The sequence below is a fragment of the Syngnathus leptorhynchus genome, chromosome 19, assembly GCF_054491065.1.
Source record: "Syngnathus leptorhynchus isolate UIUO chromosome 19, UIUO_Slep, whole genome shotgun sequence".
In the NCBI taxonomy this organism is placed as follows: Eukaryota; Metazoa; Chordata; class Actinopteri; order Syngnathiformes; family Syngnathidae; genus Syngnathus; species Syngnathus leptorhynchus.
This window is the reverse complement of record NC_141213.1, coordinates 5932624-5959742: the sequence shown is the minus strand read 5'-3', so window position 1 is coordinate 5959742 and position 27119 is coordinate 5932624. Positions and strand designations below refer to the sequence as shown.

The window sequence follows — 27119 nt, the reverse complement described above, 5'->3', positions numbered from 1 at the left end:
TGCAAATGACTGAAGGTCAGGCAAGAGGGAGACTGAAAATGTCCTGCATTTGGCTTTTTGTGGACTGACATCAGTATCCCAAAAGCATTCAACCAACTTCATGAACAGAAAAAGGAGGTCCAGGCAATACACTTCTATTATTTGTTCCAGCATTGCACGTGCGGTTGTGTGTGTGTGAGTGAGTGAGTGAGTAATTGTGATTGGTGCTGTTTGTGAAGGTTCAGTGGCATTATGCCCCCAGATGTTTATTGTTCTTAACATTTAATAATGATATAATACAGTCCGCATTCCACAAGCATTCACTGAAATCAATTAAAGCACTTGTTCTGCTTGACTAAAACTCTGTTGTGGTTCTGTTTTTGATTCATGTTTATTTCACTCATAAAAGACATCAATATTTAGTCTGGTACACATTTATCATTCAGCCAATTTTTGCAGACAGGAGAAATTGCACAAATCCATTTGAAAAATGGATTTGAGACACCAATACCTACCATCAAACACATTTGAAAAGCTGTCAATTAAAATTCTAAGGAATTTAAATATGTTCTGATTTCAGCATTATTACATTTTATTTTCATTATATTATCACTGAATAATCATAATACTTGTGCAGCCATACTGAAGGGAGGTTGTTCTGAATGAATGAGGATTTAAACATCTTGTTAAAGAGGAGGCGGGGATGCCAGCTGGTCGAACCAGGCGACAAAACAATGTGGGAAGCGAGCGTGGACGTGGATGTGGGTGCGGTGCGAGACAATCAACAAAGGCCACTTCGCCATGTGGGCTGCAGCTGCTGCACACGCTAGTGTTGGCTCGTGAGTGAACGATTCGTTCAAAAGAACGACTCTTACGAACACCTGAAAATGAGTGTCCAGGTGACGTCACAGATCAAACAGCCAATCAAAATGTGGGGGTGAGGGCGGGTGTAGCACTTGACCATGATTTTTCCCTAATGAAGTGGCCTGTGATTAGGTACACCTGAAAATGGCGGCGTACCTAATAGAGTGTCCGAGTGACGTCACAGCTCAACCAGCCAATCAGAAAGTGGGGGTGAGGGCGGGTGTGGCACTTGACCATGATTTTTCCCTAATGAAGTGGCCTATTATTAGGTACACCTGAAAATGGCAGTGTACCTAATGGAGTGTCCGAGTAACGTCACAGATCAACCAGCCAATCAGAAAGTGGGGGTGAGGGCGGGTGTGGCACTTTTCACTTTCACTTAAACTTTTTCCCTAATTAAATGATTAGGTACACCTGTGTGTGTGACGTCACAGATCAACCAGCCAATCAAAAAGTGGGGGTGAGGGCGGGTGTGGCACTTTTCACTTTTATTTAAGTTTTGATCATAATTTTTCCCTAATGAAGTGGCCTGTGATTAGGTACACCTGAAAATGGCGGTGTTCCTAATGGAGTGTCCGAGTGACGTCACAGATCAACCAGCCAATCAGAAAGTGGGGGTGAGGTCGGGTGTGGCACTTTTCACTTTCAAAAAGTGAACTTTTTCCCTAATGAAATGATTAGGTACACCTGTGTTTGTGACGTCACAGATCAACCAGCCAATCAAAAAGTGGGGGTGAGGGCGGGTGTGGCACTTTTCACTTTCATTTAAGTTTTGACCATGATTTTTCCCTAATGAAGTGGCCTGTGATTAGGTACACCTAAAAATGGCGGTGTACCTAATAGAGTGTCCGAGTGACGTCACTGATCAAACAGCCAATCAGAAAGTGGGGGTGAGGGCGGGTGTGGCACTTTTCACTTTCACTTAAACTTTTTCCCTAATGAATTGATTAGGTACACCTGTGTCCATGTGACGTCACAGATCAACCAGCCAATCAGAAAGTGGGGGTGAGGGCGGGTGTGGCACTTTTCACTTTCATTTAAGCTTTGACCATGATTTGTTGAACGATTCGTTTGAACGACTCTTTTGAGTGAACTGATTCTAAAAATTCAGTTCACTTAAAAGAACTGTAATACACATCACTAGCACACGCGCGCACGTACTGCTTGAAAAATACTGCTGCAGCAGCTAAGCCGCAATGTGGAGCCCTGGCCGCCAGGAGTCGCTGTTTAGCTGATTGAAAGCGCCGCCTTTACAATGTGTTCTTCAGTGAATGGGGACAATGAATTGATGTTAACCATTTATTTGACATTCAGTGACATTTATCCTACTCTTAAAGGTACAATTCTACCATCGTGTGCATGCAATCTACAACAGTTTTATGACTGTCTAGTCTACACGGTTTCATTATTAATCATAAAACTTCAAGCACATGTTGAATGTTTGATGCACATGGTTTCACAGTAATGCAGCATGGGGGGGATGCCAGATGGTCTCAGGATATCTTAAAGTTCTCTAAGCGCTCCAACAACACTTCTGAATAGCCTGGAGAGTAGTACCTGCAACAGCAAATAAGGAAACATACTTTTTAAACCAACTTGACTTGATGAGCTGGGTGAAATGTTCCTTACTATGTTTTCAGATTAGTAAAAGAACTATTTAGATCATTTTCACACTGACAGTTTAGGCCCCATTTTTGCTTGTTTGAGCGTGTACCTGACTATCTCCTCTGGGAAGCAGCTGTTGATGGAATTAATATGTTCCTGAAGAACGGAGCCGGGCTCCGCCTGGATCTCTTGCACTTTCTTTAAACCTCCGCTGGTCACAAATGCACGACGCGCTAGACTGTCATGAGGTAATACCTGCGAGATGAGAAGAGAGGAGCACAAAAATCAAATGTAGCATTGAGAAATAATTGCTTGTTTTGACTGACTCACCTTGCTGAACTGGCAGACCACATGTTTGATAATGTTGCTAGGAGCGTCGTAGAGGAGGGACTCCAGGGCCGGCAAGTCGGTACACTTCTGTAAGATCATCTTCAGAGCCTTCTTACTCTAAAGCCCAAAAATATTTAGAGCTTAAATCATTCATCAAAGCGTGGGGACACGTTCTTCCCTTACTTTTGTCTGCAGGTCCTCGGAACTGTTGGCATCCATGTAGAGTTGCAGCAATTTGGGCAGTAGGTTGGCAGTGGCCACAGCCTTGGCATGTACAGGGGTGTGATGTCCTATCTGGCCGATGCACCAGGCTGTCACGGCCTTGATGTGGTGTTGGGTCTCCTCTGATAGACACAAACCCAGCTGGAGCAAGCCCTGCAAGGACAGCAAGAAACAAAAGCGTGAAGCGTGCGCTCCATGAATCCCGTCACATTGAACCCACAAATTAGTTAAGGAAAAAAAAAAAAAAAAAAAGAACTCACTTGGGAGAGAATGACAGCCATGGCCAAGTTCTCACTATGAGCCGCCACATATCCCAACATCATGATCCCCGGCAACCTCAGACTTCCACGACACTCGCCGAGGTAGGTGATGACTTCAGACGTTCCGCCGCAGTTTACTATTACCTGTGATAGCTGCAGAAATAGTGATAAACACGTCTCGCACTTTGTGTGTTTATGCCGGCCGGCCGGCGTGCCCGTGTGCAGTTAACTACCTCAGGAGTGTGTTTGACCACCTCTCTCATCAGGATGGTGACATTATTTTTCACGCACTCGTCCGGATCCCGGAGGCACATCATGGCCGCGGGGAAGACATCGGCCTCGATCACCATCTCAGCCAGGCACACCGAGTGTTTGCTGATCTGACCCAGAGCGGAGAATACCTGCCTCTGTGTGGAGAAAAGTACACTGGGCTCTAATGCAAAAATTTCTTCATGTTTGGTCCTCACCCTGAGTTTGGTGTCTGGGTTGAGGATCATCTGGGCCAGATGTGCAATGGCGCCAGCTTCCACCACAATTTGGGCTAATTCCGGCGTGTGTTTGGCAATGTCACTGAGCACCGAGGCCGCCGTGCGTTTGAGAGCAATCTCGGGCTCCAAGAGGCACAACACCAGCATGGGGACTGCACCTGCATCCACAATGGACTGGGACAGGGCTAGAGGGGGGAAAAAAAATGGTGAACATTTTGTCTAAACCCAACAACACAAATGTGAAAAAAATGATGTCGGGGTATATTTACAATCATTATGTCGTGCAATGAAGCCCAGAGCCAAGGCGGCGGCTTCCTTCACACCAGGGTCAAAGTCCTCGAGACAGAGAACGAGCGCGTCCACACCTCCGTTGACCACCACCGCCTTAGCGAGCTCAGGAGAGTGTTTGGACACTGCACGTAGCACGAACGCAGCTGCTTTCTTATACAACCTCTGTATATCAACATCAAAAATGATAGAAATACCAAAGAGATTATTTTTCTGGTTGAATGTGATATCGAGTTGAATAAGATGTTTTTTAATTATTTTTTTTACTGTGGTTGAAGTTGACGGCTCACAGATGTTTGGATGCTCTCGGGAGAGAATATACTCACGTTCTCTATGGTAAGCGATCGGATGAGCTGGGGCAGGATGTCTTCTTTCACTAGATTGTCAGCCAGGTCAGCGTTGTGGATCGCCAGGCGGCCCAAGGCCAGGGCAGCCTTCTGCTGGATGCCGGGAACCACATCCAGCATGAGGGGCCTCAGCATTGACATGACACCTGCAAGGGTGGGCGGGCCATGTACTCAGCTGCACCAGTTATTGCAGATAAATGCACTCGCACCTGCTTTTTGGAGGATTTCTATGTTTTGTGGTCGGTCTGCCAGATCAGCAACCGTTTGCACAAACTGCATTCTTGATTTATTATACTGCTCAAAAACTGTGTGGCACAAAACACAATCAGACACACATTTGGTTTAGGTGAGAAATCAACAAATCTCACCTTGGACGATCTGCCTTTGAGTCATCGTGTCAGCCGCAAAATTGGATCGTTTTAGTAGTCAAACCTGTGTGCGGGACATGAAAACATGCGTGACGTCATTTAGCGACTTCACGTCGTCGCTTTTATTTGTTGACTTAATTTCAGCTCCTGCATGGTTTGACAACAGTGACAAAGGCGACGCCTCACCGCAAGAACTGCCGAGGTTGTTTGCGTCATCACATTCCGCATTTTATGACAAAGAAATAGGCCACCACGAGTCAATGGAACGACTGCGTGTTTGTCAAGCGTGAATATAATTTGAGCGTGAATTTCGACAAGGAAAAAAAAAAAGAGTTCAAGACAACTCACCAACGGATTTTCTGAAGGATCTTTGGACAGTCTGACTTGGAGGTGAGTCTGAGAAGAATGCGCTGTTGATACTTGTCACCTTGACAACGCGAGTTTGCCTAGATCGTCTATTTAGACAAAGTTGTTACTCTTTGCAACTTTGCAGGAAAGGTCAATATATAGCGCGTTTATGTTTTACTTTAACGTTTTGGGGGAGACTATTAAAAATAAGAAAATGTACACCAAAAAATATATGTTTTATGTCATTATTAATATTATTATTACATTTTGTTACTATTTTATGGTAATATGTATATACAGTCTTAATGCGATTGTGTGATCATCACGGTAAAACTTTTTAACTTTTTAAACATTTCACTTCATTATTTATCTTAATATTTACTTATAAATATAGCAAAACTGGATTGATGATTACAGATCACTCTTAAAGTAAAAATCTATTCAGTTTTTTTTTTTAATTGTTTGTTTCCAACGCCCCTCGTTTTATTCTTAGTCGAAAGTAATTCAAGGCACACTTTTCCAAGTGCCCTCTACAGTCAACACCAAATCAGCAGGCACAAGACAGGAGAATGCCCACCAAAGAGGAACCACGTGATCATCAACCCATGGTACCCCTTGTGACATTTGGCGCAATCAAAGCAAAATGCATGGCATGACCTTTTTCTTGTCGTTTTAGAGCCAATCGCAGCAGGAACGCTGCAAGAAAGAAGACCTCGACCAGGAGAAAAAGCCGTACCACGCAGATGTTTTGCTTTTGCTGAATTTATGGCTTTAATGTGATAGAAGCATGTTTGTTCACGTCAATCAAAGCAAGTTTGTCACTGCAATTGGCAGTAATTGTGCTCTTCGACGCGTGTAGGACTGGGAACTGCTACATTTATAAGGCGGAAGAAAAAAAAATGGACTCTTCGTTTTGGATCATTATCTCGAACTTTCTTTTTTCTTTTCTATTTTCCTTGAAGGAATAGATTGCAAAATCGAGGTGAGCTTTATCTTTCTTAAGATTACAAAAAGTGAACTTGTGAAATCTTACCGTTTGTTTTTGTTCATTAATTAAAACCCGCTGCGTTCGTTCTATATTGATTCGTACCTTAACAGTGCCAACGCAACGAAAAATATGCAAATGCTGCAAACTTATTTTAATCCGTAGTATTGTTTTTTTTTTTTAATTAGTAAATATCAAATTAATTCATTCAAAGGACAAAATTAAAAATGTTTCAGTATTAACATTTCACGCATAAATATTTAATGAAGCAAATTACAATACGCACGCTCAACGTATGTAAAATAAAATCATAGCTTACGTGTAAAAATTGTTTATTTTGATGTTTTACACTGTGCAACAGTAACAATACAATAAGTTGTCCATACAATGAGCAAATCAACAGAAACGAAAGCGGGAGACGTGACGTCAATGAGCATGAAACGTCCCAGAAACCGGCGGAGCGTGTTTTTTTTTTTATCTGAATAACACCACTGTTGATTGAAAATTATTTACTGTATATTTTTATACGTGGCTTCTATAACGGTTCAAATGTGGAATTTTCCTCCTAAAAACAACAAATTGAGACGTGGGCAGAGAGCTCCAGAGCATAAAAAGATGTCATGACCATGCATTTAAAATATTCACACACAAGAAGCAACGTGTTTTGTTGATGAAAATGGGGCGTTTTTTTTTTTTTTTCCTTCTCTGTAAATAAAGATCCAGCATTACAAAAGTTCGAAATGCTTCACTTCATCGCAGGCCCCCAAATACTTTTGAATAACATTCTCACGCAACTTGCCCTTTTCTTTTGAAACGCACTACAGAAATGACACATTGCCATAAAACGTCAGACTATGATACAACGGTGTGTGGCTCTGGGCTGGCTGGCCGCTCCGGTCCGGTCCACTTGGTGTCGTCATCCGGACGAGGTCGTTGAGCCATTCAGCGTAACTTTCCGGGGCTTCCCGCCGCCGTTGGTACCACCGATCTGTGCGAAAGGGCGGCTGGGGGTCGAGGGGGCCACTGCCGGGGTCCCGTTCACGTTATTCCCGGGGGTGGCGCGTGGGGGAGGCAGAGGGGACTGCTCAGGGTCGCCAAGGCTCGGCAGGGAGGAGGACGTGGACGGCGCTCCTGCGGGACTTCCGGCTTTGTCGCTGGCAGAGTCGCTCTCCGGTCCGGAGCGGTTGGCGACTTCCTGCTGGCTGTGGTTCACCTTCAGCTTTTTGCAGCTTGGTCGGACTCGGTATTGAAGCGGAAGTGGGCCCGTCTGTGAGGAGGGGGTGATTCGGTCCAGCCATCCAAAAATGAAAACAACAGTCATGATGATGACACGTTCAGTAAAAATACAAATATGCCCCAGCACTTGACAAATAAAAAAATAAAATCAAAAAAATGAACATTATACGACATTAGGTATAGAATGTCGAGGAGAACTTAGGAACCTTTTTTCATAGTTAAACCTAAAACGACCCATGGCCCAAATGTTCCAATAAGCTTTTTAAAATAGAAAAATATGAAATGTTAAAAGTGATGTTAATATCAAAACAAAAACACAAAACAGTTCATTTACATGATCTTATTTTGGTCGTATGTATTCTATATAATACAAGAGCCATACACCAAGAAAAGCAAGGTTCAAGTAAATTGCAATGTTTTCTGTGTTAATAATAATAATAATCATGGCACAGTTTATATACATATACATATATATATATATATATATATATATATATATATATATATATATATACACACATATATAATTTATTTATTTAAATTAGTCAAAATAAAAAAAAAAAGCCTGACCTTATCAACCTTTCACCACTGATATTTTGACTACAGAAATCAATTTACACAATACAAAAATAAAAATTAAACATACAATTGCGACTTTGCAAATGGGTACCTCAAATGAAGACTTTTTTTTGCGTATGTTTTATAGCTAAAGAGCAAAATATTGTATTTGTCTCACCCTTCTCCAAGTGTAGATATACGCTATGTCCATTAAAGTGTAGTAATCTTTCAGGGGTTCGTCTTCATACATGACTTCTACCTAGAGACAGAACAAAATTCAGGGTGAGAATATTATCAACACGTACAAATATTTTTAAGAAGTAAAATAACAGACCTGGTAAGTGGTGGGGATGTCCATTTTGCTTCGGAGGAATTTCCTCAGATGCATGATGGTCATTGCTGCTGGACACTGCAGGTATCTTTTGTTCGCCATCTGCCCAAGAATTGGAGAAAATGGATTTTATTGGAAAAATAATGGACCACCTTGAACGATGGAATTGATTAATTGCAAAGGATGTTAACCTGATCTTTGCTTGAATGCTTGTCTTCAAGTCCCCCTGTCAGTCTGCACACAAGCACATTTTTGTTACATTTTCTTCACCAAAACTGCAAATCCACGTCTGAGATTATTGAGGTCAATTTAATGTGAACAATTTTCATGATGGCAGATGGAGATTTGAAAATCATTTTACCTGGAACTCTGGTCAAAGAACTCAATAGAGAGGCTGATGATCTCATCATCAGTGATTATTCTCTTGTCCTCATCTGCCACCTCGCCTCGATCTTCATTGGAGCCATTAGAAGCTACAAAACAAATTAGAATTGAACAGACATATTTTTCATTCGTTAAAGTTGAAAATATTCAGAAGCTTTCATTTTATAGTGATACGACAGGGTATAAAATCATAAAACTTTAAATATAATTTTATAAAATTTCAAATCACAAAGGCTAAAATTTAGGGAAACAAATGTCAAGCTTCATGTATGCTTTTTTTAATATGCATATTTATAAGACCACTAGACAAAAATATATAATAAATATATAGCAATCCAGACAAATTCAATGCAAGTGTTTGAAAAGAAAAAAAAAAGACATGGTTGGAGGACCTAAAAAATAGCATATTAAACTGAAATTGCAATATTGTGGCCAGAAAAAATAAAGCAAATTGACAATTTCTTAATACACTGCTTGGTGCTGATTTTCAATTCATGACTCACCTTCCACAGGGTGTTCAGCATAAAAGTCTCTTCTCCTCTTCATTTCATCTGTCCAATGGAAAAAAAATGTGTTTTTAAGTGTGTTCATTACCTGCAAAATTGACTGCATAATTTTGCAATGATATAACAATGGCAAAAAAAAAAAAGAAAATGCAACATCACAGTTTACTTCTTGCTGAGTGCCAATTCAAATTAGGGTTTTTCTTTTTCCAATTTCCTGTTTGTTTGTTTGTTTGTTTGTTTGTTTGTGTGTAGAATGTGAAACACAGAAACAACAACAAAAACTTCACTCAGCTATCACATTCTTACTTTTAAACAGGCCCGGGACCAGTTTATACACGATGTCCTGCAGAGTTTTATCAGACCTGCACAGAGGAAGTCGCACACTTAGCTTTGATTGAGCAAAATGGAAGAAGGTGAAAAGAACAACATAAGACACTTCATTTTTTATTTCAAATTTGGGAAGAATCTTCTCACCTAATGTTGAGCAGAGGCTTTGTTTTGTGCACTTGCACGTCACAGATTGGACAATATTTGCTGGTTTCCAGGTAACGGACGATGCACATTTTGCAAACTTGCCCAAAAAAGAAAACATAAGGTTTTGATGAGGTGAAAATGCATGCCTCTCATTAGCAGCGTGCGCGCGCGCGCCCGCCCGCCCGCCCATGCTTGCTTACATGAGTGCAGACATTCGATGATAGTGGTGGCGTCAATGAAGTAACCCCCGCACAGGACGCACATGAGGTGAGGGTTGAGCTCGGTAATCTTGATTCTCGTCGTCCGATGCATGATGAGCAAAAGGAGCTGATGGCATCAAAACGAAAAAAAAAAAAAAAAAAAAGACAAAGGACCGACAGTCAGCGCGCCATTTGGAAGAAGGCAGCTGTTTTCTTAACTTGTGTTAAAGCAACATCATCTTTTATGCTAATTTGATCATAAGAGTCATAAATCAACGGCTTCATAAATACGTCCTCTGCAACGTCTGCATTATTTGAAAGGTTACAGTAGGAAAGGACAAGGCTCACGTGGAACGGGAATAAAGTACGTGCTTGTAAAAACAGTTTCCATGCAGGCAAATATATTTGTAACTCGTTTCGCAATGCAAATCGCTCATAGTTGTTTCCATCAACTATCTTAACTCGAATCTATTTCACTTGCTTTTGATACATTTAAATACGCAAGAGAGGGACCGCTTCTCGCGCCAGGTGTTGGGGCGAATGCCAGTGTTTCTATGGCAACCACTTTTGACGAGTGACGTGGACACAATCATTAAAAACCAAGATGTTAAATTAAGTGAAATCTTACAGCGCATGTATGACGAGTATGCGAAGCGCGGTCTTCCCTCCCTCCCTCCCCACGCATGCACGCACGTACGCACACGCGAAACCCTTCGTGGACTCTACTCACTGCACGCAGGACTGCGCGGCTGCCATTTTGTGCAGGAAAAATGAACCATGCGTCTGCTTCCCCCACGGCGGCGGTTGTGTCAAATCCACTGCGTGAGGCTGTCGTGCGTTTGCGCGTCATCTTTGCCATGAAGCGCAAATGAGATCAAGCGCATGATCGTTTTTTTTTTTAATTTATTATTATTTTATTTAACTCTACGCGAATACCTAAATTAAATGCAGTTCCCTGCTTTGGTGACAAACATAAAAAAATTAATACAAAATGCGTCTTTTTAAATATGTCGCACTGAGAAGAGCAATTTGTTGCTGCCATAGGACGTTTAGCGAGCCCAAAAGCTCCAACCAAACCCTTTCTCTTATTTCTAAACGTTTTCAGATCAAGACGCGCGTGATGAAGAACATATGGAACACTGCACCAAAAAATGTGCCCTCACTTGATGACCAATAAAAAAAAGTTAAGTTCACAATTTGAGCGGTGCAGACTCCGCAGGTTACATTGACTTCATCACGCTGAACACAACGATTTTACAGGGACTGGCCGTATGTCTTGTTATTTTTTGTCCTAAAATGAAAAAATAAAAATCAGAGGTCGAGAAGGTGGGAAAACCTGTGCAGCACTTAAGGAATCAGATTGGACTTTCACTGTTCTGATCCATTTGTAATACGTCATGCAAATTCACAAAACGCGTGACATCTTACAGGACGGCAAAGACAAGAAACATTACCACATTATCAGATGGCTGTGCAGAATAAATGAAAATAGGAATATTTCGCATCACGTCCAACAACAAACCAGCAGCCTACACTGGATCCGAGCCACAAAACTTCGAATGGAACTCCTGATGATTTTGGCAGCTCTGACACACGCACACACTCACACACACACGCACACACACAAGCAGCCTTTTGTGAAGCTGCGCCGTTCATTTATTTTTCAAGGTCTCAAGATATCCCACCAAAAGAAGCAAATCAGCCGATCGGTACAATGCACGCATGAAGAACGGGGTCAACTAAGCGATCCTAACAAAAGCAGCCGTTTGCGAACCGTAAGAAGCTCCACGTGAAACGGACCTGCATGCACACTTGCACGTCCAAGTTTAGTTCATAACTCCGACAAGATGTCACCAAGGCGCACAAAGGCGATCACCTCGCGTGCACGACCTTCCAAATGAGACATTTCTATAAAATGACGAGGCTCCGAGCAAACGCGCCTTGTTAGAAGCCTCCGGACGTCTCGGTCGAGCTAACATCTCAGCCGAGTTGGCCGCGCTTCGCCGCGAGCTGCCACAATACACGAACAAAAAAAAGCCCACTAAACAATCCAGGTCCCCATCAACTCGCTCGGAAGCAATGCCTGCAGACCCAGCGTGGAAGAGCGTGTGAGCCCGTGCTTTAAATCGCTTTCCAACCCGAGCTGGGAACCTCTTTTCACCGAGAGAGCCAGCAGAAAGTGCGCAGACACACACGGAGCTCCACGTCGGTTGCTCGCCGCACCGACGAAAGCCTCAACATCCGCCGCTGGATCAGCACAGAAGGGGGCGGGAGAGCCGCAAAAAGATCCGCGGCAGAACCGCGCCGCGTGCCGCGACGACGTTGAGACGATGCCGGGAGCACGTACCTGTGTGCCGGGCTCGCCTGGCTGCGGCTGGGGGCGGACAGACAATGAAAGTTGGGAGGCGAATCAGCAGCAAATGAATCGGAGCCGAGCCGCCATCTTGAAGCAGGCTGCAGACGCTGTCAGTGGCCGAGGCGAGCGCATTTCACACGGGAGACGCCAACGCCGCCCTCCGCGGGCGCCCGTGCACTTTGCGTGCGTGTCCGATCGCCGCTGGCACCGCAGCCCAAAGTCCTCCGGCGTCGGCTCGGTCCGGTCCACACTTGACCACCGCAACTTTGCCTCCAAAATACCCACTTGGCCCCCTCCTCCTGAGTGGAAAGCAGCAGCGGTGGGGTGTGCGCGTGCTTGTTCGTGCGCGCTCCGTGGAAACTGACACCGTCCCCAAAATGGCTTGTACTCGGTCCGCCCCATTTTGCTCACGTGATCCTCCGCTTAAGGGAGCTTGGAAATTACTGTCGGCTGTTTCTTTTTCGGTCTTGCGCTTTTCCGAGGAATAAAGTCGAGAAAAGGAATCCACACACGTCAAGTTACACGCGGGGAAACCAAAGCATTAGGCAGGTTATGTTCTTCAAACCGAAATGATCCGATCACACGAGTGATTATGAGCGCTCTGGTGCGTGACGCACTTTTTTTTTTTTTTTCAAATTAACGTGTTTGCAAAAACAATCTGAATATAAACCACAATAACGTCTGAGTGAGGTTCGTGTTGTTATTGCAACATTTTGAGGAAGAGAAGGAAGGAGAGCTGCAGCGTCTTCTTGGTGTCGAACTTGTTCCCCCTCAACTTTCGCAGGCAGGCAGATTTATAGGACCGCGGACCACCGAGATGTGTCCATAATTCCCCAAAGGAGGTTAAATGTCTCCCCTGAATCCACGCTCGTCGAGGGTTGTGACAGCGCAAATTCGGATGAAATCACACAGCGTCATAATTAAGATTTTATTTTTTCAAAACACAATGAGGCGGGGGAAAAAAAGACAATGAAGTGCAGGACAACTTGATCGTCATCACATCTGACTGGCTTTTTCTGCGCTCTTGGCTGCGTCCTTCAGCTTGCCAACCATGTCCTGAATACGTCGAGAAAAAACAAAACAAAACATCGCTTTGAAAGATTCACGAGAAGAGACGCAGCCGCGGGCTGCAGAGCTCCGACTTTGCATGTAGTTTTACGACATGCGTTCCAGCAAATGCCATAAATCCACAGAAGAAAGCGCCACTAAATGAGCGTGCATAGGCATATGCCACATTTATAAAACAAATAAAAGCTCTTTAAGGTGGACTGTTTTGTTCTAATGTAGGCTATACCTGTAACTGCTCCACACTGCAGGTAAAGTCGATGTCCTCGGAGCGACCTTTATTCTAACAAAAACCAACATTTCAAAATGACATAAAAAAAAAAAAACATGAACACATTAGATGCTTGTTTTTACCTCTGTGTTGAGCGATATTAAGTAGAAAGGCTCGTTGACCTTATCTACCAGTCCATTCTGCCGTGGAACAAAGCGACACAGTGTCATATTTGTCTTAAATAAAACAAAGTACGTCATCGCATACCTTCACTTGATATTGGAGGCGCCATGACACGTCACTGATGTGAGCTGGTCGCCTTCCAATGCTAAGAAAACAAAGAGATAAAAATATCCCTCATTTGCATTATTGATCAATACATCTATTCTTATTGACTGAGGACTCCTATAGACTTTAATAGGAAAAACAGAGGCAACAGACAGAAAGCCCAGTCCAGGGTGTACCCTGCCTCTTGCCTAAAGTCAGCCGACATAAACTTCAGTTTATCCGTGATCCCAATGAGAATAAGTGGGATAGAAAATGGATGAATGCATTTTTCTATGGCTTACCTTGCTAATAATCCTTCTAACTCCTTTTTGTGTTTCTGTGAATTCCAAAATAAATACATCAAATACAAGTTGATCTAGACAATGATGACAAAACGTTGTTTGTGTTGTACTCCTCACCCGATAGCAACTATAGAATATTTCGATTCTTTCCGAACTGAATGACAGCTCCTCGAGGCAGGAGCTGCAGGGACAAAACGACTTTTCAAAACATATAGACACAATGCAAATAGATGCTTAAACATGTTTACTGAATGAAGTTCACTGTATTAGCACAGGATGACATACATGAATGTGAAATGTCACCTATTCTTTGTTTACCTTATGGTGGACTCATCTGCGTTTTGTTTTACTGCCTCCAGGATGAATGTGGTGGTCGCAGCGTGCACCCGCTTCAGCAGGACCCTCTCAACCTGCTTCAGTTGGGGCTCGTCTGCGAGAACACAACGCGGAAGTCAAGTGACGTCATCAACAACAACCTGATTGACAACAACGTATGCAGCTCCCCTTGCACTGATTGACCTCAAGAATGGGAATCAATTCGGATTTGCATGTGAATTGAACCTTCTGCTGCATCACCCAAATGCCGGGGAGGGGAGGTGGAGCGAGCTATGCTTGTGTGGATTGCAAACGTCATGCATACAACGACGAATAAATGAATAGTGGTTGCTTTGGACTAACATCGGCCGTGCTGAGCTGTCATAACGGGACGATTGACACCGACTTCCGGGTTTGATTTATCTTACGGCAAAGCGAATCACAACACACCGAAGAGCTTTACATGGATGGAGCGAGAAGCGGTGGGAGACAAAGAGCATCTCGCAAAAGGCTCGCAGCTCACCTAGCAGGTCCGCGTCCCGACCGGAAGAGAGCAGAGAGCGAAAGCAGACGTTGACCACAGCCGGGAAGACGGCGTGATCCACAGCGGACGCTTCGCCGAGAGACTGCAGCCCATTCTGCACCGAATCCGACAACTCCATTTTGAGAGAGGGCGGAGTCACGAGGACACGTCACAGATCAGCTGACAAGCGCGGGGGGGGGTCACATGCCGGGGAATCCAGGACCGCAGATAAAAACGAACTGTAGCTCTTTATTTATTACAAACAAGGATGGGAGGCAATCGTGGTCTTCTGCCTGACATTTCTGGGCTTGAGGGTTCGAATGTCAAGAGGAAATATGCGAGCCAGTTGAGCAAATAGATGAATAGGCTTTGCAACTTGAAATAAGAACCTAAAAAACATTCACATTTTCAGTACACCTGTCATAGAAAAAGCTGTTAGTTCATCAAATGTCCTTCATAAAATAATTGAATAAAAGAAATGAATATATACATGATCATATTTGAAGGTCATAGAGGTATTCATTTAGCAACGATGTGCTTATTTTTAGAATTGCACTGCATCTTGCGTATTAAACACACCTGTCACTGCAAGACATGAAGACAAATAAACAACAGTTAAAAATAATACACATAAAAGCGCAGCATAAACATATTCATAAAGTCGAATATTTTTCACATGCTCCGGGAAAGTGAAGAGGCGGGGCTTGCAGAAAAAGAAAAAAAAAAGACGCGGTCTGGTTGATAAACGGCTTGTGAGCGAATCTGGTCAATTGAGAAATTCTCTATGCAGCCAATCTTGATATGGTTTCTATATTGCGCGCCATTAAATCTTCATGAGACACTTCATGTCCTCAATTTACCATTGGAAAAGCTATGAAATGCAAGTAATGGCTGTGAAAAAGTCGAGATGGAAATTCTCATTTTCTGCTTTAAGTATTCCCTCATAATCCAGCAGAAAAAATTCAAACTCGTTTTTAACGTTGTAGATTGAAAACAGAACGATGCAATAAGTCATTGTTGGCGTGACCTCTACCTTAGATAGAGCTTTGTTCAAAATCCTAAATTTGCTTTTTAACTCCATCCATATTCCCTCGTGTTTTATTTCACCTCTTATTTCGCTGCGTAATGTCACGTGCTTTCTGTTGATCCAAACGCACCTAATTAATTTAAAAATACGTGCTCGTATTCCGGCACATCGCTAAACCTCAATGTCTTCAATTATTTTATTTTATTTAAATAAATACGCGTTTTGCTGTGGATGAGAGCAAGATGACCAATTGGGGTAAATAAATATATGACTCTCTTAAATCTAAAAAGTGAGATGCAAGTCTTTTATACGAGGAGTTAAAATCAAAGAGGAAAAAATGAAATATTACATGACGCCATTATCCTGTCACTTACATTTTCAATATAAACTTGTTTTGAGTCAGTGAGAGAAACACATTATAATGAAAGACAACATTGTATTCTATTTTTTTTTGAATTTTCTGTGACAATTGTTCACTCACAAAAGTGGTAGAACTGTGTTTCAATGGAGCAATGGCATTTAAAATGCTAAACAATCACTTGCCAATGTATTAAATACCAAAAACTACACTTCAAATTTAAAATATAGGGCCAAAACCTTGCACCTACAAAATAGTCACTTATCAGGTGACTCTCCACGATGGCAAGTTTGTTCATCCAATTACATTGTATTGTGAAAAAGAGCCATTTCAGCATTTAGGATTGGGCAATAATCTATTAAAAAATAAATAAACATATAGATCAAATAACACTCACACGCGAGGACGGATTTTTGAAAAAGAAAATGACATTCACGAAAATGTTACCTTTCGTGTTTTGGTCTGACGCCAAAGACATAGCTAAATAGTGTATTTCAGAATAACATAATTTCTGATACTATGTCTCTACGCCACTGAAAACATTATAGGATGGAACGAGTTCCGTTCCTACGGCTTAGACGTGACCAGGAGTATAAGAACTATCAAAACACATACATAAAAAAACTAAAATAACATAAATACAAATTACTAATATGAGCTAAAAAGCCTAATTTGGTAAACCGGGCTTTGTGCGTGTCCGCGCGCGTGTGCGTGTGTTTTTGTGTACTGGCATGCCATCTAGTGCTTGCTTGTTGCGTCAAACGTGCAAACGGCGATTTTTAGAGATGGTGTCATAATTAGCATATTGATGATCAATGTCTCTATCGGTGCTAGTATTACTTAAAATATGATTTTATTGTAATTCGGAGCTGCACGCCTTTTGCGTATTCTTCGTAATAATGTGATGAGGTCGCGCGGACACGCTCCCGGAGGTCACACCTAGGTCACAGTGTTGCGCAAGAATACTCTGGATGACAAAAATAAAAAAGAGAGATGGATGACTAGGCAGGTTTAGGTAGATCAATCAGCAAGTAAAATAAAATAAAAAAATGTATGGAAGTGCAGAAAATTAAATCCAAGCAGAAGAATAGAGACTGTTCTTGCCTGTTTTAGCCTGAGGTTGATAATAAATATAGTCCAATTACGTGACAGTAGGATTTATACAAGAGGGAAGTATATTGTCAGTGATATTAAATGACAAAGTGATGAATAGTGTAATAACAAAAGGCATGCAATTTGAAGTCACATTTAAACAATAACTACAATTAAGAGGCATAATATAGAAAATAGTGTCATCGGTTGTGTTGATATGCATAGTATTAATATTACATATAAAAAAATATCTAGACATTTCGGTGTGCTCTCGTCTCGAAGACGCGCGCAGTGACGTGCGCTAAGTGGACGGTAGGTGGCAGTGTTGGGTGTGTGATGAGCTCAGAGGGGAACAAAGAAAGCAGGGAATGAATAACGGGGGTGACGGACGCTTTGTTAAAGACGAGACATTCATTAATATTGTTGGATATACGTAGGGTGGTGTCATAAAAAGGAAATGTGGAACATGTTTATTAGAATTGGACACGATGGTTATGGATGAGATCAATCAACAAGATATTGTCTGCCTCGAGGGTGATTGCCATTAGAGTACAGCGTTTGCACAAAAATGTCCAACAAATGCCTTAAAAATGGACAAGATGTCATTTTGTAGAAGAATAATAACCATTTGGGAATATAATTGTCACATCTTTGTGGACAATAAAACATGTTTACGATGTGCATGATGTACGTACAACATAGAAATAATGTTAATGTTGTTCCACATTTTTATTTTTCATTATTTAAGAATTGCATTCCTTTTTCTCTGGATTTTGAGTGATTTTTCTCAAATGTCAGATTGTCTGAAGTGCACTTCTGATGTTTGCCACCTTGAAAAAAAAAAAAGAGGACAAAAACATGAAAAGTGGAATACCTCTTATTCAACATTAGATCAAACAAAACAACAAAAACATAGCGTCATATTATTTCTGTATTTTCCTGCGTGGGCTCGTTATTTAGATGCATTTTTAATTTTTGTCTTTGTGCCTGTTTGCCGCAGCTCGCAATAGAGCCGACACAGCTGTTCCTCCTCCACTCTGCCGGGGAAAAGCAGCTTCCTCCCGGCTGCTGCTGCCCCCCGCGGCCGCCGAAAGTAGCTCGATTCTCGGCCGGGTACTCTACGAAGCAGCGCTTATTGTTCACGTCAAGAACGACCGAGCAAGGTCGAAAGTGTGGGTGCGCATTCGCAGAATAAATGTTCTATTTAATTCAGATGGCGGGGCTCCTTTTCACCATGCAGACGTCATATTTCCTTCCCCGCGTCGCTTGCAGCATGCAGCGTGCAGCATGCAGCATGGCTCACTGCTTCACGTTCTACCCACGGAGCGCCTTTTGTTGTGGTCTCAATGGACCCAAAGTTAAAGAAAACCTATGCAGAAGATCAAATATGTACATATGTATTTGTATGATTAAATATGCCATACTTATGAATACATTGTATTATATGAAATAAAAATACGCACATTAAAGCACACACATATATATATATAAATGTGTGTGTGCGTGTGACTCGTGAAAAATATTGCAGTCTCAAAGTTTACACACACACACACACACACACACACACACACACACACACACACACACACACGCGCGCGCACACACACACATGCCATTAGAGTGAGTGAACGATCAGCAAACCCAAATTACAAACGCTTTACAATCAGGCACTGCAATGGACGGCCCGAGGCTTCCTGGTTTCTTTCTACTAAGGGGGGATAAGGGTGGGAGTTCTTAACCCTGGATCAACTTTCATATGTGTACTCCCAAAGAAGGATGTCCCTTTGTTCCATCAAGGCCTTCCCTCGCTTTACGTGAGCAGAAAATTGATGACACATGACCATTTCGGACCACTTAGCCTCCAAGAGCATACTGAGATTTTGTGACAATTGAGTAGAAAATCAGGAGGAAAAAAAAACCCCCAATAAGGTCAATATTACATTTGTGTGAGACTGGGGAAGTGTGTGGGCAGAGGGTGTTTTTGAATAACAAAAAAAGTTATTTTAGACTATTCTATTTATTTATTGTGATTCCCATTGTATAATTTTTTCGGTACTATTGTGAGAAGTCTCTACAAAAGTCTAATTTCTATTCATCACAATATGTTAGTTTCCCATACAAAATCCTTCAACAGTCTAAAAAAGGCCAACCCATTTTACATACAGTACAACAGGTCTCGCTTCCACAGGTTACATTTTATGAGAAATCGTAAGATCATCAAAGGTCAATCCTCCATATGTTGTCTCTTTTCGAAATACCAGCCAATTATTTTCGTCTACATTTCATTCTCAGTTAGTAACGAAAGGTACAGAATTAGCATAAGATGAAAATAATCAGCGGAGGACTTGTGGTACGATATGTACAAATTTCTTGACTCAACGTTGTGTTAAATGAAGACCAAGACAAACATGGCCGCCGGTGTAGAACGAACACAAAAGAAAGGGAGAGAAGTGTCAATCTTCACCTAACTGGTAGCCTATTATAGGGTGAGAGAAGAGACACAAATGCGTAACGAGAGGGCGCCAGCCAGAGGGAGTGTGCGAGGCAGGCGGCGCTACGTCCCGTTCACTGTGGTGATTAGCGGCCATTATCAAGGCTGCTCGGCCATCGCACTGGATTATTCTGCGGTAAATCGACACGCTGCCGCTTGACCGATGAGTGTTTTCCTGTGCGCGGGAACAAACAGCAAGTCTGATTTCATTTCCGAGCCTTTTCTGTCATGCCTCCCATTGATTGGATGCTGTGCTTTCAACTAGAACCTCGGCTTTGTCAAGACCACCCTGCTTTATTTCTAGTGCTGCTTTGTTGCACTGTGCAGTGATGCAGTCTCGGGGGGGAACAAGATTTATATAGAACACGTATGTGCGATTGTATGTATAAGCAAGCGCGTGTGTGTGTGTGCGCGTGTAAAACTTGGGGCACGGCAGCAAGCTGCAGTCTGATCCATACTAATGTTCATTGATAGAAAAGTCAATGGCACATTGATCCAGGTCTTGGCTCTAGCAAGGGGGAGGAAGTGTGAATACGGCAGTGAAGACATGAAGAATGAGGAAGGAAAGGATTAGGCAGCTGCGTTGAAAAAAAAAAAAAAAAGTCTTGCAGGCTTTTCTGTGTGTTTGCTAATGTCCGAGATGAGATCCAAAGCGAGGTGTGCGAGTACAAGTGTGACCTAACTATTCTCGGGTTTTTTCCAGCTGCTCTTTAGATAGCGCAAGCCGGCCTCAAATGGAACCTTGGAAAAGAGAAAAAAGGAGGAGTGGAAGGGGAAAATCAATTTTCCCAGAGAGATGCCTGTTGGTCTAATGGAGGTTTGAAAGAGGAAGAAGAGGAGGAGGAGGACATATTTTCCTCTGATTACCTCCTGTAGCCTCCTTGGCTAGCCTTCAAAGCTAGCATGGCTACAACAGATTGGCTCATCTGACCTGTCTTGGAGTTGTGGAGTCTCGACGCTACTTTCACGAACCACCAATCAGATGCAGCGCTGCTCCAAAAAGTCGGACATAATTGCAACTCAATGTCTAACAGAAATATAGACATTTGCTATACGCACTAGACGGGGAGGAAGAAAAAAAAATCCTTAGTCCCAACACTATATTCTGGAGAAGTTGCTGCAAAGCGTATAAAGAAGAGGAAGTCAGATATGTTTGAAACCAATAAAGCTTGTGCCGCTTTAATCATTGCTTTGGAGATTGAACCCCTCCCGGTTTTATATGTAATCAGATGTATTTTTTTGTTTTATTTTACAATAATTCCCTCTTCTCTGGCTCTTTGTGTTCTCCTTCTCTGTGTATGTCTCTCGCTCTCTGGCTCCTCTCTCTCCGGGCCAAGGAGGTGAAAGTGGCTTCCATGGTAACGGCACACTCTGTTTATGCCACCACCTCTCACTTCATCACAAGCTGTCGATGGCTGTGATTTGCATGTGCGGACCCTCCCACCCTCTGCTGGTGCCACGGGCCCCCACGTATACAGGTATTTTCATGAATTTGCTGATAGTTTTGAAAAAATGTTCTGATGAAATTGTGCAAAATATATGTTGAGGTCATCACATTCTGGTTCCATGGACATGAGTAACAGAAACAATGATGATGACTTCTTTTTACTTGGACCGGTCTCTTCCAATTAGCAAAGTGTGTGTATGTGTGCGAGGGAGGGAGGGAGGGAGGGAGCATTCTGGCCTGTCGGACCCCCTGCAAGGCAGAAAGGGTGTGGAAAAATACTGTAGATTCCATACCAGGAAATCCATTAGGGCAAGGGGCCTTGTTGGGGCTGGCATGCACGCACAGAGCAGCCGCCATGTCTCTTGTGAACAAATCCTCATTAGGGTATCATTTCTAAATGACAATCAGCAAGTGGGGGGGTCGGGGGGGGGGGGGGGGGGATGCAAGCAGCTCTGGAAAAGCCACAATAATCTAAGAGGAGACTGGGACAGAAAAGATTTGAATTCAGATGCAGACTTTTTTTTGTTTTGATTACTTTGCGAGCTTGTTCGATTTGCTGAGTTGCATGTGTGACTTTTTGGAAAGACAGATAGATAGGAGGAGTAGCGAGACAAAGTGAAAGAGAGAGAGAGGTTCATTTGCACATATTAGAGAGGGCAGGATTTTTCATTAAAAAGAGATTGAAGTTGATATATGCCTGTGTGCTCCTGACACACTGTACTCTGATTGTGTTAAGTCCTTGACAGAACAAAGGATTGCCACCCCCCTCACTTTTCCAGCCCTCTCTCATTCCCTCTCTCTCCTAGACATTGTAGCCGATCGAAGATCAGGAGAAGTGTCACCCTCACCTCAAGACAAATCCACGCATATATCTATTTCCGGATTATTTATGCATCTTGAGCTATGTAGCTCACCATGATTTTCATAGTCTACCCAGGGAGCTTTTGAGACACCGCAGAGTATTCTGCAGTTTTTTTTAAGCTGGGCTGTGATTGGTTGAGACCTGAGACAGGGCAACTGTGATGTCATTTTCAGTCGACAGCAAGTGACAAAATGGCCGCCCCCTGAGATCGCTAAAAAGAGGTGAATTTTGTAGCTTCGAAAACCAGCAAACAAACTGTAGCCAAGAGGCTTTGAAGTGATCATAGTTTGGACTATCAAGAAGATTTCAATGATTTAAGAAGCAAACTTTTTTTTGGAGGGGGGGGGGGCAAAACCCCCCTTAATCAGCATTACAGTAAATCTTATTCCGCAGACGTACCTAATAAACCGGCTTTTTGGCTTACCTCAGGCCATGCTTTAAAGCGCTACTGGGAATAAGAAAAGCAATAATAACAACTGCTCCTTGTCTTTTTGGGATCGGCCATTTTGGACGACATTAATGTCTCTCTTCTTGCTTTGTTTAGCTCTCCCCTTTATTTTTACCGCAGGCCACATCTGTCATTCCACGCTGGAGTTATACCTGACCTTCGACCTTAGTTAGCACAGCCCACAGACCTGTTTGGCACACGTACACAAATACAAACATGTGCCCGCACACACACACACGAGCTCACAAATACGCACACACAAAGAGGAGATATTGATTGGTGATAGATAGATAGAGCAGCACGGTGCCTGATAAGAAGGCCATATTTGATGTTTGTTCTAGAGCAAGAAGAAAGATTAAATCACAATGAGGAGTCTGCTTTGTCCTTGGCTCCGTCGCCACTTGAGGCTTTGTACGAGTTTAGGACTCCAGTTTAAGAGATGAGGCCGGCCTGGCCCCAGGAAGAGCCATTGATTAACAAGGCCTCTGATGTTTTTCAAGGGCGGCTTTTGCCAAAAACAAAGTACCGTATTTTATGAACCATTAAGAGCCGCACTATCAATTAACGGGTAAATAAGAATGCACATTATTTGGTGATCTAGGTTAAATAAATGATTATTCGATTTGACAATGACTGACTGTATCGCGCTTGGAAGTGCAAATTGGAGGTACCGGTGAGTTGCACCTGTGTGGCAGGAATGCCATTATAATGGGAAGTGTTTCACATGGGCGCGAAATAAAGTGTTCACATGTGTAAGCCCCGCGGACATGCACACTCTCTTTTCACTTTCACGCGGATGCTCATGGAGCCACGCAGGTGCAATGCATGCATTTATGTGAACAACAACAAAAAACTTACAAGTCCAATTGGCTAGGTGTGTAGGATGGGAAACGCCGTGCGTACGCATGAAAGGTCATGTATGTTGGCCAGTGCGCGCAGCGTCTCAAGGGTTGAGAGATTATGCAGACAAAAGGTGCACCTGGTGCTTTAGATTGAGTTTCTCTCCTCCCCTTCCTCCCTTTATACCCAGCCACACTTCCACCCCCCCTCGCCGCATCTCCTCCGGCCATTTCCAATGTGTCACCATGGGACTTTTAAAAGATTAGCTTGAAGAACGGCGCTGCTAATAAGTGTCAACAGCTCGGGAACGAGGGAGACTAATGGAGACTGTGTTCTTTATATGAAAAACTTCCCTTCTCAAAGGAAGTGGTGGCGCCAACTATTTGTTCCAATTTACTGTCTTGCCGTGTGTTCTGGTATTTTGTCATAGGACTGTGCAGGGGTGCACAAAAAAAATTTAAAACAATAAATGAAATAATTACCAAAACATCTGATGAGTTCAACAAAACATGACGTTAAAAATTGACAATTCTAAATAAACAAGATGTTTTTTTTCCTTATCATGAGGTCATGATTTTTTGCAACAGTTGCAACAAGAACTTAATATGCTTAATACCGTATATACTAGCACAGCTTGCTGTCAGATGCCTGTGATGTAAGAAAACAAAGTTCCAAAGTATGAAACTTTACTTTGCGTGCATTTGCAGTCTGGCTTTGGTTACACATCACCAGCCGATGGATCTTTGAACACACACGCACACACACCTGTTATGAACCACTAAAACATTTACAACCATCTGTTATTATTCTAATATTTCAAACAGTCAAAACACAATGATCGCGTCTCGCTCTGGGGTCTTCATACCTCTCTCGAACGTGTGTGTGTGTGTGTGTGTGTGTGTGTGTGTGTGTGTGTGTGTGTGTGTGTGTGTGTGATTGCGCATGAGGATCAGCTTTTTGTGTGTTTCTTTGTCCATTCATGCTCTTGTGGGCTTCTAATGTGAGTGTGTGTGCCCCCCCCACACTCTGTCTCTTTTCCCTTCTTCCCAACTTCCACAACGAATGCTGCAAGCTTCCCCATCCAGCCCAGTGGTCTCTGCTTGCATAATAAATGAGGCCTGTGGATAGGTGGAAGAAAAAAAAAAGAAAAAGAAAAAAAAGGGGTGCGCTCCCTCACTCACTGATTCGTTCGCTTGCTCGCTCCCACACAACAACGTACTGCTCCATTCCATAAAGCTTGGGTCCATTTCATTTCACAGCTGTTGCTGTTGGAGAAATCCCTCTTTTCATGCCTGTTGTTCAAATGTTTACTGTTCTGTGATTTCAGCAGTTAACACTTATGTTGTCCATTATTTTTGTTTCAACTTAATAATCTGTTAAGAGATGCCCTCGCTGTTTAGCGACCGTAGCTCCTTGCATGCTAACATTGGCAGTAGCTCAAAAAGCTTAAGCTTGCCAATTAGCTTATTCTTCAGTCATGATTTCAATCAAATCAACAAATATTGTAGAAAAAAAAACACTTCTTTAAATATTAGTATAGTCAATAAATTCATTAATTTAAATAAAGAAATAAGATTTGCATACGTTGATTTGTAGTTGCGGTTTCATCACCTCATTCTAATGCAAAACACAAATGAGAAATTCCTCAAATACTTGCTACAAAGAAAATCCGTTTTAATATGATTGTGTGTGAATATCGCTGCTGTGAAAACGCAATATATGTCATTATCTGTGTTGTTTGTAACCTTTGAACATCAAATTTGGGGATTAAGGTTCAATTTGAAGGTTAATCAAGGCTTTAGTTTTGGAAATTCTCATTTCAGAATGTGAACACACAAAATAAATGACAACGCAAATAGAAAGTGAATGTGACTTGGTTACACATTCCTACTGTAGCAACAAAATAACACTGAGAAATTGACTTTTTGCAAAGTGCTACCCACCTTCTCCTAGCCACTAGAGTGTCGCTCTAAACAAGTCACGTTCATTCATAAGTTGTTTTTTAGATAAGCGCATGTAAAAGTGTAAAAATCCTCCCACCTCACCTCCTGCAGCTCCTTCCCTGTTTTTTATTAGATAATCAGAAAAGGGCACACACACACGTGCACAGGTGAGTGCGTGGATGAGAGGATTTCTTAATCATATCATATGCATATGAAAGCTGCTGCTGTTTGATGAATACTAAAATCAAATTTCTCAACCTGACAACACTGGCAAAAAGGGGGAAATAATTCATAACACATCCCATCGTTCATGTGGACACGTACACATGTGAGAGAGAGAGAGAGAGAGAGAGAGAGAGAGAGAGAGAGAGAGAGAGAGAGAGAGAGAGAGAGAGAGAGAGAGAGAGAGAGAGAGAGAGAGAGAGAGAGAGAGAGACCCACAGCATGCGAGGCCTGGAAGAGTTCATAATGAGGAATCCAGCCTTATATGGCCAATCACTTGGAAGTAATTATCAGTAATGATCTGCCTGTGACTGATCTATTTTTACCTGATGATCAAAACCAGAGCTCATCTCACACATCTATATCCCGTCCCATTCATTATAGAGCCAGTGGCACACTTACATTCATCTCTGCCAGCGCCACATGTCCATGCATGAAGCTCCTTGCCACTCCATTGACTGGGATATGTGCAAGACATGGCCCAACTAGAACTTTGGCCCAACCTGCAAGTTCATCACAGGGTGCACCATTTGAATGTGTTCCTCTGAAAATATTTGCTCAATGTCATATTTGCAAAAAAATAAAAATGAATAAAGTATATAAAGGAAACGTGGTTGAGTTGAATTGAATTGATACATAATTCAGTGGCTTTCTGGGGGGTGGGCCGGCCCGCCGGGTCATGTGGCTTCACTGCCCTCAGCTTGATGGTCCTCAAAGCAGACAACAGGTCGCCAAGACAGACAGCAGCCATGCGTCTTCTTATTCCCACTGCCGGAACAGTACAGTAGGAGAACATGAGAATCTGTTATTTGTAGCGGCTGCAAAACACCATGCAGTCCACATCAGATCATGAACAAAAGGGTTAGTATTCTTTTAAAACAGGATTTTACATTATTCTTGCTTGACCGTGAACTCATCACACAGATTACGCAAGCAAATTGCATTTAAAAAAAAAAATAATAATATATATATATATATATATATATATATATATATATATATATATATATATATATATATATATATATATATATATATATATATATCATTATATATATATCATTATATCATATGATATAATATCATTGTCATTATATATATATCATTATATATATATATATATATATATATATATATATATATATATATATATATATATATATATATATATATATATATATATATAAATTTACCGATATTCCGCGAGCCGGAGTCAGCGGGAGTAAAACGGCAAGCAATGCCGCTCAAGGGCTGCAGACTGCAGGCAGCCGCGCGGGTGACAAACCGCCGAGTCCAGCCGAGCAAAGAAGCTTTGCTTTGTGCCACTTCCTCAAGCAAAAATAGATTCACACAGAATAGAAACATTTCTCATCCGTAAATTACGTGGAAATAGAAACGTGCGTGTGTTTGTAGCGAGTGAAAACATTGTGTTTAAAAATGATCATGAAAGACTAATGCTCTTGTACTAGAATAGAATAGTTTCCTTTTTCTTTCTTCTTGTTGTGATGTGATTTTTTTTCAGCTATTTCGCCCAACAAACGGGCTTTCAAAATCTTCTAGTGTTTTCATATCTTGGT

At 42.2% G+C, this 27119-nt stretch overlaps 3 protein-coding genes and 1 long non-coding RNA gene across 7 annotated transcripts; 1 reads left to right on the top strand and 3 right to left on the bottom strand.

Moving 5' to 3' along the window:
• Positions 1-2128: 2128 nt before the first annotated feature.
• spag6 (sperm associated antigen 6) lies at positions 2129-5848 on the bottom strand. 4 transcript variants are annotated; one of them, XM_085939147.1, is made up of 13 exons: positions 5757-5848; positions 5100-5206; positions 4752-4815; positions 4593-4688; positions 4363-4529; positions 4018-4201; positions 3728-3933; positions 3494-3667; positions 3261-3413; positions 2962-3153; positions 2779-2895; positions 2558-2703; positions 2129-2400 (listed from the first exon to the last, which is right to left on the bottom strand). In XM_085939147.1, exons 3-13 carry the CDS (start codon positions 4774-4776, stop codon positions 2337-2339), a joined length of 1524 nt encoding a protein of 507 aa, XP_085795273.1. In that variant the 5' UTR covers positions 4777-4815; positions 5100-5206; positions 5757-5848; the 3' UTR covers positions 2129-2336. The 4 variants fall into 4 exon arrangements, with proteins under 4 accessions (XP_085795273.1, XP_085795275.1, XP_085795276.1 ...); XM_085939149.1 differs by lacking the exon at positions 5757-5848 and adding an exon at positions 4938-5020 and having other exon boundaries at positions 5100-5742; XM_085939150.1 differs by lacking the exon at positions 5100-5206 and having other exon boundaries at positions 5757-5808.
• Positions 4897-6800, top strand: LOC147041851 (uncharacterized). Its single transcript, XR_015069165.1, has 3 exons — positions 4897-5141; positions 5593-5707; positions 5776-6800. It is a non-coding gene; the product is annotated as an uncharacterized LOC147041851 (long non-coding RNA).
• bmi1a (BMI1 proto-oncogene, polycomb ring finger a) lies at positions 6400-12518 on the bottom strand. Its single transcript, XM_085939152.1, has 10 exons — positions 12121-12518; positions 9774-9900; positions 9574-9670; positions 9406-9461; positions 9097-9144; positions 8571-8682; positions 8401-8443; positions 8213-8311; positions 8057-8137; positions 6400-7351 (listed from the first exon to the last, which is right to left on the bottom strand). The coding sequence occupies exons 2-10, from the start codon at positions 9883-9885 to the stop codon at positions 7001-7003; spliced, it is 999 nt and encodes a 332-aa protein (XP_085795278.1). The 5' UTR covers positions 9886-9900; positions 12121-12518; the 3' UTR covers positions 6400-7000.
• Positions 12519-13043: 525 nt separating this feature from the next.
• On the bottom strand, positions 13044-14992 carry commd3 (COMM domain containing 3). Its single transcript, XM_085939153.1, has 8 exons — positions 14813-14992; positions 14293-14404; positions 14092-14155; positions 13975-14009; positions 13673-13733; positions 13549-13605; positions 13424-13477; positions 13044-13185 (listed from the first exon to the last, which is right to left on the bottom strand). Exons 1-8 carry the CDS (start codon positions 14949-14951, stop codon positions 13126-13128), a joined length of 582 nt encoding a protein of 193 aa, XP_085795279.1. The 5' UTR covers positions 14952-14992; the 3' UTR covers positions 13044-13125.
• Positions 14993-27119: the final 12127 nt, after the last annotated feature.

Coding starts and splice junctions, on each gene's coding strand:
- spag6 (XM_085939147.1), bottom strand. CDS start 4,776: ATGACTCAAAGGCAGATCGTCCAAG. Junction 3,934..4,017: donor CATTGCACGACATAATGATT/GTAAATATACCC, acceptor TCCCCCCTCTAG/CCCTGTCCCAGTCCATTGTG. Junction 3,668..3,727: donor ACCCAGACACCAAACTCAGG/GTGAGGACCAAA, acceptor TTCTCCACACAG/AGGCAGGTATTCTCCGCTCT.
- bmi1a (XM_085939152.1), bottom strand. CDS start 9,885: ATGCATCGGACGACGAGAATCAAGATTACCGAGCTCAACCCTCACCTC. Junction 8,444..8,570: donor TTCTTTGACCAGAGTTCCAG/GTAAAATGATTT, acceptor GCTTGTGTGCAG/ACTGACAGGGGGACTTGAAG. Junction 8,312..8,400: donor AGCATTCAAGCAAAGATCAG/GTTAACATCCTT, acceptor ATTCTTGGGCAG/ATGGCGAACAAAAGATACCT.
- commd3 (XM_085939153.1), bottom strand. CDS start 14,951: ATGGAGTTGTCGGATTCGGTGCAGAATGGGCTGCAGTCTCTCGGCGAA. Junction 14,156..14,292: donor GCAGATGAGTCCACCATAAG/GTAAACAAAGAA, acceptor TTGTCCCTGCAG/CTCCTGCCTCGAGGAGCTGT. Junction 13,186..13,423: donor GCAGTGTGGAGCAGTTACAG/GTATAGCCTACA, acceptor CGACGTATTCAG/GACATGGTTGGCAAGCTGAA.